At 48.9% G+C, this 14383-nt stretch overlaps 1 protein-coding gene and 1 long non-coding RNA gene across 8 annotated transcripts in view; both read right to left on the bottom strand.

Moving 5' to 3' along the window:
- Positions 1–15: 15 nt before the first annotated feature.
- Positions 16–5009, bottom strand: LOC140623085 (uncharacterized). 5 transcript variants are annotated; one of them, XR_012022754.1, is made up of 4 exons: positions 4496–5009; positions 2282–2571; positions 461–578; positions 16–210 (listed from the first exon to the last, which is right to left on the bottom strand). It is a non-coding gene; the product is annotated as an uncharacterized lncRNA (long non-coding RNA). The 5 variants fall into 5 exon arrangements; XR_012022757.1 differs by having other exon boundaries at positions 2282–2535; positions 4496–5005; XR_012022756.1 differs by lacking the exon at positions 4496–5009 and adding an exon at positions 2742–3195.
- A 6824-nt stretch (positions 5010–11833) lies between these two features.
- Positions 11834–14383, bottom strand: part of SNX1 (sorting nexin 1) — a 40364-nt gene continuing 37814 nt past the window's right edge. For all 3 annotated transcript variants that reach the window (XM_072809052.1, XM_072809051.1, XM_072809050.1), the window contains exons 12-15: positions 14063–14206; positions 13400–13480; positions 12832–12903; positions 11834–12262 (exon numbers count right to left, since the gene is read on the bottom strand). In XM_072809052.1, coding sequence (XP_072665153.1) covers positions 12212–12262; positions 12832–12903; positions 13400–13480; positions 14063–14206 — 348 coding nt within the window. In that variant the 3' untranslated portion in view covers positions 11834–12211. The remainder of the gene's footprint in view (positions 12263–12831; positions 12904–13399; positions 13481–14062; positions 14207–14383) is intronic.

Below are 14383 nucleotides of genomic sequence, written 5' to 3'. Positions count from 1 at the left end.
CCCGGGCGTGCCCTCGCGCCGCCGGGGCCTGCGGGGGGCAGATTAGGCCGCGCGCGGGGGGCGGGGTGGAGCTCCGCCCCTGGAGCCTCGTGGGCCGCCGGGGGACCCTTGGGCCGACCGCCGTCCGTTCGTCGACACTTACTGAGAACGCAGATGAGCCCAAATCTCGGCCACTCTCGAGCTCCCAGGGAGGACTAGGGTCGGTGGGCGCTGGGCAGGAAGGGGGGGGCCAGACCTCAGCGCCCGCCCTGGGGACCACCAAGGATGTTCTTTGCGTTCGCTCAGCCTTCCCGGGGACAGGCTGCCCCCATCCCCTTCCCTCCACCTTTCACCTGGACCCTGGGAGCGCGGCCACGCCTGGGGAGGGCGTGGCCATCTGGCTCTGAGGCCGCCTCGCCCAGCATCCACAAGCCCCTTCATTTCTTTCTTTCTTTTTTTTTTTTTCCATCCCTTCATTTACCTTTCAGCTCCAACCTGCTTCAGGTCCAGTTTGGCGGGAAGAAGCAGTTTAGGGACCTGGGCTCTGCGTTGGGGGTCAGATAGCTTGGATTTCCTGAACCATGTAGACCTGTTCGCACCTGCAGAATTGGGATAACAGGTTCCCTCAGGAGAGCGTCTGAAAATTGAGATGATGCCTGGTGAGCCCTCGGCAGAGCAGGTGTTAGAAGATGGCAGCTTGTGGGCTTGTCCTGGAGCCAGAGGTGGGCGGGGGCCGCGTACAGGGCAAGAGCAGGGGAAGAGAGACTGTGGGAGATGGAACTGGGCTGTTCTTGCCCACCCCTCCGGGCAGGGCCTTTCTGGGTATGGGGGCGGGGTTTCATCCAGAACCCTCTCGCCCCTCTGCTCTCCCAGTGAGCCCCTGCACTTCAGCCGTAAGGGAGCTGTCCCATCCAGCAGAGCACCTGTCTAGGGGTAGCAGCTGCTGATTGGAGGACCACTGACTCACCTCCTCCCCTGCTAGTGCAGAGGTGCTTCTGAACTGGAGCAGAAACTCTCCCCACCCCTCCATCCCCTACCCCACTCTGCTCCCAGAGAGAAGCTGAGAAGATGAACCCAAAGAGGGCAAGCAGGTCTCACCAATACTATGTCCCACACTTTCTTCCCCCAAAATCCATCTCACAAGAGCCCCAGAATCAGGAAGCTGAAATTTCCCACAAGGGAAACGACCCACTATGAACAGAAGTGCTGGGGTTTCATTTCTTCCCTTGCACTTTAAAGCCCCGTTGCTCAGAAACCCTGTTCTCCTTATCTACTGACCACGTAGTCCTCTCCCAGGACCCTCAGGCCTCCAAACTTCTTGGTCATCTACCCTAAGGACTCCCCTCTGTCCCTGTTCCTACCACCCAGAAAACTGCTACATCTCTGAATGGATCTTGTCTTTCCTTGCCTCTCTCTCTCATACAAGGTCCATTCTCTAACTATAGCACAGACCACCATAAAGGCATTGCTTTAAAACTTCAGAAGGCTTCCCGTTGCCCTGAGAACAAAACCCACTCTCCCCACCACAATCTGAAGAGCTCTAAGTGACCCAGCCTGGCTACCACCTCTCATCTCATTTCCTCTCCTTCCCCTTCTGTACCAGGCTCCAGCCGCAGTGACCTTCTAGTTCTTCAAACCCCACAAGCATTCTCCTGCCTCAGGGCCTCTGTGCTTGCTGTTTTCTCTTTCTGGAACACTCTTCCCTCTTTACCCGGTGGGCTTAGCCTAAAATTTCCAATTTGTAGCCTAAAACCTCCTCAAAAATGGGACGCCTGGGTGCCTCAGTAGTTGAGTATCTGCCTTCGGCTCAGGTTGTGATCTCAGGGTCCTGGGATAGAGTCCTGCATTGGGCTCCCTGCAGGGAGCCTGCCTCTCCCTCTGCCTGTGTCTCTGCCTCTCTCTCTGTCTTTCATGAATAAATAAATAAAATCTTTAGGGGAAAAAAAAAAAAAAAACCCTCCTCAAAGAGATCTTCCTTCCTGACCACTTACCCTATCATATCACCCTGTCTTCCAATACATAGTTACTGTTTATTGTGTGTCTCTCTGTTTTTTCCAACTTTGCCCTCGACTCTCACAGTGCCATCAGGCCAGGGATCTGGTCTTGTCAGAGGTTGCTGCCATGGTGCCAAGAATGTAAGAGACACTCAAAAAACATTTGTTGTTTGAAAGCCTCTGTGACTGGATGGAGGGGATGTTGGGAAAGGGCTGGGGAACAGAGTGAAGGCCTGAGAGAGAGGCAGGAGAGAGGAGTTAGAGGAAGGCCTGTGGGGGTAAGGGGATAAAGGGGATCCTCTGCCCACCTTCAGAGTTGGACATCTCTCTCTCCCTCTCTGCAGATCGTTGTCCATCTTATCTGCTTAACTTTCAGGTGTTTCTGAGAAGCCTCAAATCAATGGATTTTCATCAGTTACACAGGTAGATTTGATGCACCTGGCTTGTCAAACATCTGGTAGTAAACCGGCAGCTCCTGATTCCACAGTGTTCCATGGTATATGAGTGAAGATCCAAATGAAGAAAAACAAGATCCTTGGCCTGGAGACATTTTTGGATGTCTCTGGGGAAGATAAAACAAGTTCTGGAGAACATTTTCCTGTAAAGAGGAATACAGGATAGCGCTTACGATGGTCAAAGGAAAATCTTATTTTCTGTTTCCCTTAAGCACTGGCCAGCTCAGTATATAAACCCAGAGCTAAGTTCCACACACTATATGATGTCTGTGTAGACCATCAAAGTGACTTCTGGTTTTAGAATGAGTCTTACTATACAAGCCTTTTCTCCAGCACTCTCTAACACACGAGTTTCATTTCCAAGTTTCTGAGTGAAGGGAGCTTAAAAGCACTGGTTGGTCACACTGCCTGGGCCGGAGTATTTCCAGATCAGATTGTGGAGCGGTGGTTCTCCCGCCTCCACAGGCATCAGCATCACCCAAGAGACCTGCTGAATTGCAAATAGGGCTCTGACCCCAGTTTTCTGAGGGCGAGGGTGGTTTTCATAACTTCCCCTGCTGCTGCCGCTGCTGCTCCTGGTTGGGGGCCAGTCTCTTGACTCCCACACTGGCCCCTCGAGATGAGGGTCACCGCCAAGCAGAGGGCAGCGAGGGCGTGGGGTGGGGGTGTCCCCTCCCCGGCCCAGCTGGGCCCTGGCTCCCCGCAGCCCTTGGTGACTGGCTGCCCTCGAGGTGGCAAATCCCTCTAAGAAAACCAACAGCTCCTGGGCTGTGGGGCTGGCCTGGCACAGAGGCTGGACTCTTCCTGTCCCTGGAGCACCTGGTCGCAGCGAGGCGTGGGGGAGGCGGGCGAGCCCCAGGGGACCCGGCCACCTGGAGGCCCTGGTCACTGGACAGGCTCCGACAGCTCCCCGCGCTCGGGGTCCTTATCTACACAGCGGAGCGGTGGGTGTGGATTGAGAGACCTCATGCTTGCAAAGTGTTCAGCGGGGGCCTGGCACACAGTAAATAAATGTTAGCTCTTATTATTTGCTGAATTATACGAATTTGCTGTTTTTGTAGGTCAAAACGGTAGGACATTGGCAATTACATATGGTTCATCCTAACACATTGTTGATTCAATTTTGAAACAACACAAGCTTTATCCTTCCCCTCTCGGTATCCTGAGATTGCAAGGTTAGCGTTAGAAATGAACTATTTTAACCACTAACTTGGTGACCAGAATTTTCCTTTGTCGATACTATGCAACCAAAAAATGGTAATATGACTGGGAGCGGCGTTTGGTGTAAACCAGCAACTATCCTGTTCATTCTAACAACCTCCCAGTTATGACTGAGTGCCTCTCTAATAGGTACAGCTTATGAATTTTGATTAATAAAACACCCCTCCCCCAAAAAACACCATCCCTTTAGGTCTTGAAGATTGGACTTTAGAGTCTACAGTCTTCATTTTACAGATGGGGAAACGGAGGTGCGCAGAAGGGGAAGCGAGCCCTGGAGCTGGTTGGGTTAGGAGAGCACCTTTGCTGCGTGTGTCCTGCCACACCCCCCAGAACAAAGTTTGCCTCCGGGTAGGGCTGCTTCTCAGGGGACCTGCAGGCTCTAGCACTGGGGCTCCAGCCAGCAGTGCCACTACTAGGAATCCCCGTCGCCCCTGTCCAGGTGACAAGGACAGCTTGGTGGCTTCAGACGTGACTCATGGCTGGAGTGGAGGGAGTTAGCAGAGGCTTAGCACAGCTTCCCAGGGAGATTTTTTTTCTGGTGCCACAACTCCCAACACCCCTTACTTAGAATGATTATGTCAGTGGACCAAACAATCAGCCCCTCTGGGGTTGCTCAGCACTGGGGTTCAGGGAACGGAGATGTGCTCAGGAGCCCTCAGATCACAGCAGTTTGTCATGAAGAGTTGTGAGTCCAAGAACTGAGGCCGAGAGGAAAGCCAGGCCCCAGACCCTGACGTCTGGAATGGAGTTGCTCCCGCCCCCCACCCCCGAATTCTGAGCGCGGCCTGTGGTCTGTCAACAAGTGGAGGTTTTAGTCTCTGCCACCAATGGTCCCCCAGTACTCACCCAAGCTTCTTTCCTGTTTTCCAACTTCTGCTCCTGCCACCCAACTGGGCCACACACGATGCTTGTCTGGGGACAGAGTATCTCACAGAGGTCAGAGCAGCTCATGTGCCTCTAAGCTCAGGTGGGTAACATGTCCTCAACAGGTCTACCAGGGGCTTTATTCAGGTCTTTTTTTTTTTTTTTATTCACGTCTTTAGGAACAACTTCGTGGGTTAATATCTAGGTTCCTCTTGTCCATCCCTGTCTAGAACATGTGGGACATGGTGTGGTAGACAAGCTGGGTCAAGCAGATTGGGTTCAAGTCTTAGCTCTGAGCTCTGGGTGTGAGCCTGAGTGAGCTGCTTTAGGGCTCAAAGCCTCAGTCTCTTAACATAGGCCTGAGGTTCCCGATGCTAGATTAGAGATGTTTCTAAGCCCACAGGCACAGAGTAGGTGTTTAATACATGACAGCTCTTATCTTTAGGCTCCGGGGTGGGAAGGGATTACCCTGCCCCCACACAGGTTCCTGGCCTGCCGGGGCCTTATCATTATTTCTGGTGACCTGCTGGCTGGGCTCCTGTGGTCATCACTGCCGCCATTCAGAATGGAAGAGGAAGCTGAGAGCTCTGAAGCTAGGAGGGGGCAGTCATTTGGAAACGATGGTCACATCCCTAGAAGGAACAGTCCTCAGATTGAATAGTTTTTCTGTGGTTTTTCTGGATCCGAAGTGCATCCTATGGAGGCTGAGCAGCCTTGGGGTAAGGGGTGCTTTCTGCTCCAGAGATCTGGTCATCACAGCCAGAGGGGCATTTCCACAACAGACAAGGGGAAAGGGGAGGAGTCCTGTCTGGAGTGAGCATGGGACAAGTGGCTATCACTTCCCAGCCTGCAGATACCCACCTCAAGCACTATTCCTGCCAACTGCAGCAAGGCCTATCAAAACCCAAATCAGGCCTGATTTCTGGATATCTTCAAAAACCCCAAGATCTGGGCCCACAGGCTCATAAAACAATAACTGCCAGAGCTGAATGGCAGCCATTGACCCCGGAGGCTGCCTTTGTGGGTGGAGAACATGGAGACCGGTAGGAACAACACAGTCTGTGATCTCAAGGAGTTCAGAGCCCCAGAGGCTAATTAGATCATCTCAGAGATAACAATGCACAGAAGAGTGAGAAAGACCAGAGGTTTAAGAGGATGAGCTACAAAGAGCTAACAGGAGGTAGGGCTACCCTTTTAGTCTGGGAGTGGAATGGAAAGTGCATCAAGAAAAGCTTCCCAGAGAATGTACATATAAAGTCGGCCTCAAAGGGTGCACTGGCTTGTTTTCCCATAATGAAGACACTTTAATTTTTATGATTATAATGACAATACACAGAAATTCCAAGCAACAGAAAATGGCATAAAATTTTTAAATAATGCAAATTCCATCCCTCTAGGCAATCATGGATATCAATTCAATCAACATCCTTCCCATATAATTTTGTATAAATGTAGACCATATATGTAATTCTATAACCTACTTTTTTCACTTAAAAATGTTTTCCTTGTCAATGAATATAGCTATGTATCATCTCCAATGACTGTATAATATCCAATTGTATTACGTACCACAATTCATTTAATCTCTTCCTGCTGTACACTGAGATTGATTTCAATTTTTACAACTGTAAACAATGCTAAGATGGGCACCTCTACACAGTCATCTTCACGGACTTGGTTTCTAGATATGTCTATGGGTATCCCCAGTGAATGTTCTGACACGTTGGCCAGTGCCCTCCATCTCTACCTACTTCCGCTCCCATTCAGATAGGTGTAATTCTGAGACTGAAAAGAGGGATGGGAGCAGAGACAGGGTGCATGAGGTACACAGCCCAACATTAATAAAAGGCTCCTTGGGCCACACAGAAGTGACAAAGGAAAGAGCATGTCTGGAGGCAGCTTCTGTGAGGTGTTGGCACTGTTGTGTGAAACACTAGGAGATAAACAGGAAAGGTGAACTGGATGGAGCCTCTTGCAGGAGGCTGTGAATGCCAGTGGTACAACCTGCAGTTGGAGATCATTGCACATTTATCTGTTCAGGACCTATTTTGAGCCCAAATCTTTGATGGGACCATAGAGTCACAAAGATGTACCACTTCAGAGAGTTGACTATTTGGCAGAGAATGCCATCGTCAGCCACACATCTGGTGTCACCAGGCACTGGCAGATGGAGTACGTACCAGCCCCACAGCCAGAAGACACGGATGAGCTCTTACCCATTTCTAGCTCTCAGCTCAGGCCCAACTCTCCCCAAGCATGGAGCAGAAAATCTCAGCCAGAGTCTCCAAAGATAAAATGTTCATCCAAATGTATGCCAACTGCAGCAAAGTCTATCCTTCTTTGCTGCAGGAGGGATCAGTATCTTCCCCTTCCCTCCCGTGTCCGTAGGCTGCTGTGGGGAAAATCCCACCACCTTGGGCCTGATGCCCCTCAAATCCACAGTTTCCAGTCCCATATGGGCCCTAGCCATGCTCAGCAGTGGACACTCTCTCCATCACCATGCTCTCTCCTCAACCAGTTCCCAGTCCCACCCTCAGCAGATTTATCAACTCCCCATTTTTACACTTTGAGCTGCAAAGGCATTCTTTATTTTCTTTAGGGTTCCCAGCTACATGTGCATTCAGAATGCAAGTCTTTTTATTTTTTAAAGATTTTATTTATGAGAGAGATAGAGAAAGAGAGAGAGAGAGAGAGAGAGAGAGAGAGAGAGAGAGGCAGAGACACAGGCAGAGGGAGAAGCAGACTCCATGCAGGGAGCCTGATGCGGTACTCGATCCTGGGACTCCAGAATTGAGCCCTGGGCCGAAGGCAGGCACCAAACCGCTGAGCCACCCAGGGATCCCCCACTGACCCACATTTTAATAAAATAAAGGCTCCTTTCACTCTGTTTCTCTCCCACCTTTCAGCACGGGCTTCCCTTCCCAGAGGAGCCTCTGACACAACAGGACATGGGCAGCACCTTTTAAACTCACTGTCCACTCCCATCTGCTCCTCACCTACTCGGCCTGTGTTACCTGTGTCAGGAGGGCTTCACTGTCTACCCCAGAACCCGAGCCAGAAACCTGCAGGCCAGGCTAGCTACTGCCCTTCCCTAAGGCCTCTCATCACCTCAATGACCAGATGCCTGTGGTTGCATGTGCACCTCCCAGCCTCTCCTGGGAGCTCCAGGACCATTCCTTCTGCCCCCCTCAGCCCCCTCCGGCTGGCTGGGAAGGGCCTGGCTGCTCACTTTGCCTGTCTCACACCTTCGAATGGATCTAAATCACAAAAGTGACCATGTTACTTCCTGCTGAGGTCCCTTCCCTGGCTCTCCACACTTCTGGATGATGTTCTATGTGCCTCACAAGTTGTACAGATGGTAGGATCTGCCTCCTGCTCATCACTCTGCAGGCTGCCCACTGACTTGACTCTGGCCACACGGAGCCACTTGCATTTCCCTAGATGTGCCTACCTCCCACTGTTGGGAGGCAGCAAAGCAGAATGGCCCCAGAAGGGGCAAATACCTCTTCACCTTTAAGACCCAGGGCAAGCATCCTCTTCTCTACATATTTCTTCTTCTTGAGTCCCCAGTAGGACTCCTTCTTTCGTACCACTGTGCAGGCCTTCGGCTCAGCATTCGTCGCCTGTGCTGGCCTCCTGAATTTCCACATCTGCAAGCTCTGTACAGAAATGCACAGGCCCGGTCAGCCTCGGATGCTGGAGGCTGAGGAGGAAGTTCTGAAACCAGAAGAGTCCATCCCAAGGAAAAAATTAAAAAAAAAAAAAAAAAAAAAAAAAAAAACTTGCATCAAGATGATCATTGTATGGAACATAACAAAGCAAGGAGAAAGTTTTTTTAAAATTAAGTTTCTCTGGAGAAGAGACAGATACGGAAAAGGGAGACTAGGATAAACCCAATTGGACTAGAGTGGAAGTATCCGTGTGAATTCATGATTTCTAATATCTAATTCTTTATGTCATCTCTCTTTCTCTCTGTTGCTATATAGATCTTTATCCTTCCTTATTTTCTTGTCTGGCTGCCAAGAGCCTAGAAGCAATGACGCTGCAGGAGAAATGAGCATTCTCCGGACCCAGATCTTGGGTTTCTTTTTATTTTCTTTCTTTTTTTAAAAGATTTTATTTATTTATTTATGAGAGACAGAGAGAGGGAGAGGCAGAGACACAGGCAGAGGGAGAAGGAGGCTCCATGCAGGGAGCCCGACGTGGGACTCGATCCTGGTTCTCCAGGATTGGATCACACCCTGGGCTGAAGGCAGCGCTAAACTGCTGAGCCCACGGGGTATGTCCTCTTTTCTTTTTTAAAAATATATTATTTATTCATGAGAGACACAGAGAGGCAGAGACATAAGTAGAGGGAGAAACAGTCCCTGCAGGGAGCCTGATACAGGACTCGATCCCAGGACCCCGGGATCACTCCCTGATGCCAAAGGCAGACGCTCAACCATTGAGCTACACAGGTGCCCAGATCTTAGTTTCTTTCTTTCTTTTCTTTTTTCTTTTTCTTTCTTTTTTTTTTTTTTTCAGATCTTGGTTTCTAAATACAATTCTCTACTACAAGAAATCAAGACTCCATGGAGAAATGGCCGATTCCAGGGCTGGGGCAAGGAAGACACAAGAGAAGCTCGAAACATTATGCCAGAAAAATAACAAAAGTGTTCAAAAATGGAGACAGGTTAAAAAGATACAGGACTCTCCCAGCAATCTGGGATGATTTGAGAATCAAAGTAAATCAAAGCAGTGGCTTGCAATTTGAAGTAAAATAGGAATCCATTCATCCATACTGATAAACAAGTATATTATTAAGTAAGGGAGAAAGGATGCCTTTCTTCGGTAGGGTGCCAACCAGTAAATGCAGATTATGGGGTTAGAAAAGAACAATGGAAGAGAACAAGATATTTACATGATCTCAAAGTATCAACTCACAAATTCCTTGTTAATTACAAAGGGGAAAATAGTAACAGTGATCAGAGTTGACTGCAGCATTAGCAGGACCAACTGCCATGATATGCCAACTTAAAATGCACTGAGGAAAAAAAATAAAATGCATGGAGGATGTTACTTCTGTGATGTTCCCAATTGCAAAACCCTAATCTAGTCATCAGACCAATCCAAATTGAGGAATATTCTACAAATATTCTTCAAAAATGCAAAGGTAATGAATGGCAACCAACCAAAGTTCTGGATCAACAGAGACCCTGTAATCCTGTGTAACTAAATGTAACACATGATCTTGCACCAGGAAAGAGAATTGCTATAAAGGAAATTACTGGGACAACTGACAAAATTTAAATATGGACGTGAGTTATATAACAGTATTATTTCAGTGTCAAACTTGATTTCAATAACCGTACTTATGGTTTTAAGTTATGAGAGAGTGTCCTCGTACTTAAGGAAATGTATACTACAGATTTTGGGATAAAAGGGCACAATGTCTGCAACTTTTCTCAAATGCTTCAGAAAATACAATATGTAAGCATAGATAATAAGTCAAAAAGCAAATAAGGTAAAATGTAAAACTTGGTGAATTTGGGTAAAGGATATATGGGAGTTGTTTTGTTTTTTTTTATAAAGATTTTATTTATTTATTGATGAGAGACCAGAGAGAGAGAGAGAGGCAGAGACATAGGCAGAGAGAGAAGCAGGCTCCCTGCAGGGAGCACGATGCTGGGGGGGGGGGGGGGGGACGACACTTGATCCTCGGACCTGGGATCCGCCCTGAGCGGAAGGCAGACACTCAACCGCTGAGCCACCCAGGCGTTCCTATGGAAGTTCTTTGTGATATCCTGTAACTTTTTTTTTTTTTTTTTTTTTAATTTATGATAGTCACACAGAGAGAGAGAGAGAGAGAGGCAGAGACATAAGCAGAGGGAGAAGCAGGCTCCATGCCGGGAGCCTGACGTGGGATTCGATCCCGGGTCTCCAGGATCGCGCCCTGGGCCAAAGGCAGGCGCTAAACCGCTGCGCCACCCAGGGATCCCTCCTGTAACTTTTCTATAGGATTGAAATTCTATTAAAATTTAAAATTTACCAAACAACCAAGAATCCAACAACAAGGGATGAGTCAGAATTATGGAACAGTCACTCTGTGGAAGCTTTAAAATTACATAGCCTTATAAATAAATAAAAGTATGTGAAGATATACAACAATATAGAAGAAATGCTCATAAAATACATAGTGCTGAATGATAAAAGCAGGATACAAAGTATTTTGTGTATATTATGACAAATATGCAAAAACAAACACGTAAGGACCGGAAGGTTAAATCAAAGGTGGTAATGAGGACACTGGAGGGTAGGAAGAGCCAGATTTTTTTCCCCAAAAATCAACCCGTTGAAAAAGATACTTGCCAGCACTGCACCCCCCACATCCCTGCCCCCACCAGGCTGGTGTACTGGAAATCAGTGTTGTTTACTGCATTCTCTTGCCTCAAGCTTCACCCCTCCCAAACCTTAACCACCCACCAAAGAGAACTAACAGAGTAGGTATGAAGCACCCTCAGAAAAGGGAGTCTCGGGCTGGAGGAGGGGAGGCAGGAGTGGCAAGGTTCCATGGCAGGCAGTCTGCCAACCCCACGCCACAGAGCAGCTTTCACAGTCCACTCTGACCAGCCAGTTTCAGCAGCTGTGGACACAGCTGAGGGGAAGCCCAGCAACAGCGCATCTGAGACTTGAGCCTCCCTGGCCAGGCCGGGACAGAGACCCCTTTGAATGTCCTTGGACTGTGTGGACAACACTTGGGGCCTCGTTTAGCATGCTATGTCCTGGGCATAGGCAGTAAAGCTTCCTGGAACCTCAAACAGTTTAGGAACTCCTGGGTGGCCTTATCTAAAGCGGAGTGCTTGGCTCTGCTGCAGTGCGGATAAAGTGTTAAGTCCATATCAGCCCCTTCACACTTTTAACATCAGTCTACTGAAGACATGGGCAAAAAGAAGTTCAGAACACATGACTGCTCTCAGAGGGCAAGATTCAGAGAGCCCTGGGCAGCCAAGGGAAACAGAGTAGGAATAAAAGAGAGTCGGCCTCCTTTGCAGGAGAATCCATTTTGACCCTCTTACTGTAAGAGATGTCTTTACAACTCCTTCCCTAAAAAAGTAGGAATAAGAATTAAACAGATTAAGAGACCCTCCGAGCAGGTAGCTGAGGTAGATAGAAAAAAAGAAATTCTAGTTCCATAGGGAAACAGCAGCAAAAGCTTGTAAACTCCTGTAGAGAGAAACTTCCTCAACTTGGGCAATTTCTTGGTTCAGAGTATTCCAGACCTGCTTCCCAACAGTTTCCCAGCCTAAAGCAAAAAGCAAGACCATTCTGAGGCATGTGACCTGATTTTAAAATATTTTATTACATAATCTTTTCATGGCACCATCAGGAGTAACAGAAAACGTTATTCCCAGTTCCTAACCACATCCTGAAAAATATACATTTGTATTTATATATTTATATCAGTACTCCACCCCTATCCCCTAACTCCACCACCTAGTGTAGGTCTTTTGCTTAAAGCAAGAAACTATTCTCTCAGGTAAGAAAATATATATGGAAGCTAAATGAAGTAATGGTTAGAATAGGGACAGGGGTCGTGGGGGCAGGGAGGAAGGGGTAAAGTCCAGGCTAGGCAGGATGCATCACTGGAGTCCAGCAGAGGTGGAGGACAGTGTATAAAAAGGCAGCGTCAGGCAGGTGGATTCTGGTGTCCTTGGTCCATTAGGAGATGGCCTTTGCCTCAGGAAGGAAGGCTTCCCAGTACTTTGCCAGCTGCAAAGAAGTGGGGACAGTAAGCAAGTGCCCCCACCTAGTGGCAGAGCCTGAGCCTGGGAGGGGAGCAAGCACAGTGCCATGCATGGCACTCCCTCAGATGCCTGAGCCACCTCAAGGGAGGCTGGAGCTGAGGCAAGCTGAGGAAATGGTTAGGCTGAGTGGACCTTGGGACAGACTGGCCAGCAAGCCACACTGCCCTGACCTGTCTCTAGACTAAGAGGAAGCATCAAGTTCAAGGGAAATCACTAAAGATACTCCTGGTTCTGCCCTGGAGGGAGTACCCCTGTGGGGGACACAGCTTTGCCCAGCTCAGTTAGCTCCTCACAATGGGGCCCACTGTTCACCACACTGCCTGGTGCCTCAGCCTTTAGAGGGTTAAGTGGAGTTTTTCCTTTAAAACTAATTTCTTATAGGATTCGGGCAATCCTGCTTAGCAAAAGACCCTACTAGATGTTCCATGTTAGAGCAACAGGGCCAGCCTAGCCCATCCCATTACCAAAGCCCAAAGTAGGCAGCAGGCCTCTGGATCAGGCACAGAGGATGAAAGTCATGTATAACTTACATACCTGCTGCTGTGAATACAGGAGTATCTCAAGGTACTTGATCACATGGTTTTTGAAGTCCTTGGATTTCTCTTTCTATAGGAGACAGGATTCTAGAGTGATCATCCAGACAGTTACTCCTACCCCTCTTGATCAGATGGTGGTGTTTATTGCTGACTGAGGCCAAACACAGCCCCAGAAACTACAGCCAGTAGTTGGAATAGCTATAACTTCCAGCCAAACAGCTTCTGCAAGGCCCTGCAAAGCTTTCTTCATGGTGGGTGGCGGGGGGTCAGAGGGGGGAAGGCGGGTGGAGGAAGAGAAGAGAGAGGAAAGAGGACCAGAGGACAGACAAAGGACAGCTGCAAGCTTTGTTCTGTGTCTAGCTGCTCTGGTCTAGCAACACGTACAGGACAGCTACCTTGCCTCAGAACACAAACGTGAACACACATAGAAGGTGGTATTGGTTCACAACAACTACCAAGTCACCAGCACTTCCGTCTGTCTCCTGACTCAATAGACTTGAACAAAACCAACACCACCACTAAACCAGGCACTGCACACTTGTGAGAAATAGGATGTTCTATCTCACCTCAAACCGTATCACTTCTTTTCGGACCACAGTTGAAATCCTTTCAAAGTCCCTTTCATACTGAGTTACCCGAGACTCCCACTGGGAAGAAAAGGGGAAAGACAGGATCACTTAATACTATAGTATCATTACTGAGTCGTTCCCTCTGGACAGCAATTCTACACATGAGACCTCAATTGGTCATTATGTCTGTTTCTCTCTCTGGGTAAGATTAGAAACCATATGGGATTCAGTGTGTAAGGCCATCTGGCTGGAAAAGAGATGCTGTGTGCCCCAGGCCAGGCCTGGTCTCTAAGGAAGTTCTGGCACTCCAAAGCCTCTGGTTTAGGTACCCACCAGCAGAGCTGGGAGTTCCAGAGAACTGAATTTAGTTCTCACCAGAGGGGCATATCTGAGTCACCTTGGAGTTTTTCTAAGACCCACCCAGGACCCCTCTTAAAGAGATTCTTATCTGACAAGTCTGGGTGGAATGGGAAAAGGGAAAAAGTGTCAGGCCTTCAGGCAAGCCTGGACTCTTCTGAGGCTTCCTCAGCAGCCACCATCCTTTAGGCTCAAATAGCTCTCTTGTCTGCTGTGGGGTTTCAAGCATCTGGGTGGGATGGGACCTAGGCTCACTGGGGAGACAGTAGAATACCCCCACTCATCTGCCTTGGGGGGCCTCACCTCTAAGATCTCGTCCTTGGCCTGCTGCAGTTTGTCAGGCTTATTGGCCCAAAGCAGCCGAGCCTCAGCCTCCCGCTTCTTCTGCAGTGTAGCTTGAGCATCCTGCCAGCGCTGCCATGTCTTCATGCGCTGATCGAAGGCAGCCTGTAAGGGTGGGGGGTTGGGGAAGAGCACAACCAGCCCTTCAGGAGCTCCACTGGCTCCAGCCTGAAGGAGGGGGTAAGGGTAGAAGGGCTGGCTCTTCCAATAGCTGTGCTAGAGAAGGACCGAGCAAGGACAGGTTCTGCAGCCACATGTTAGTGCCCAGCTGGAAGCTTAACA

The sequence above is a fragment of the Canis lupus genome, chromosome 32, assembly GCF_048164855.1.
Source record: "Canis lupus baileyi chromosome 32, mCanLup2.hap1, whole genome shotgun sequence".
Classification (NCBI taxonomy): Eukaryota; Metazoa; Chordata; class Mammalia; order Carnivora; family Canidae; genus Canis; species Canis lupus.
This window is presented reverse-complemented; position numbering and strand designations above follow the sequence as displayed.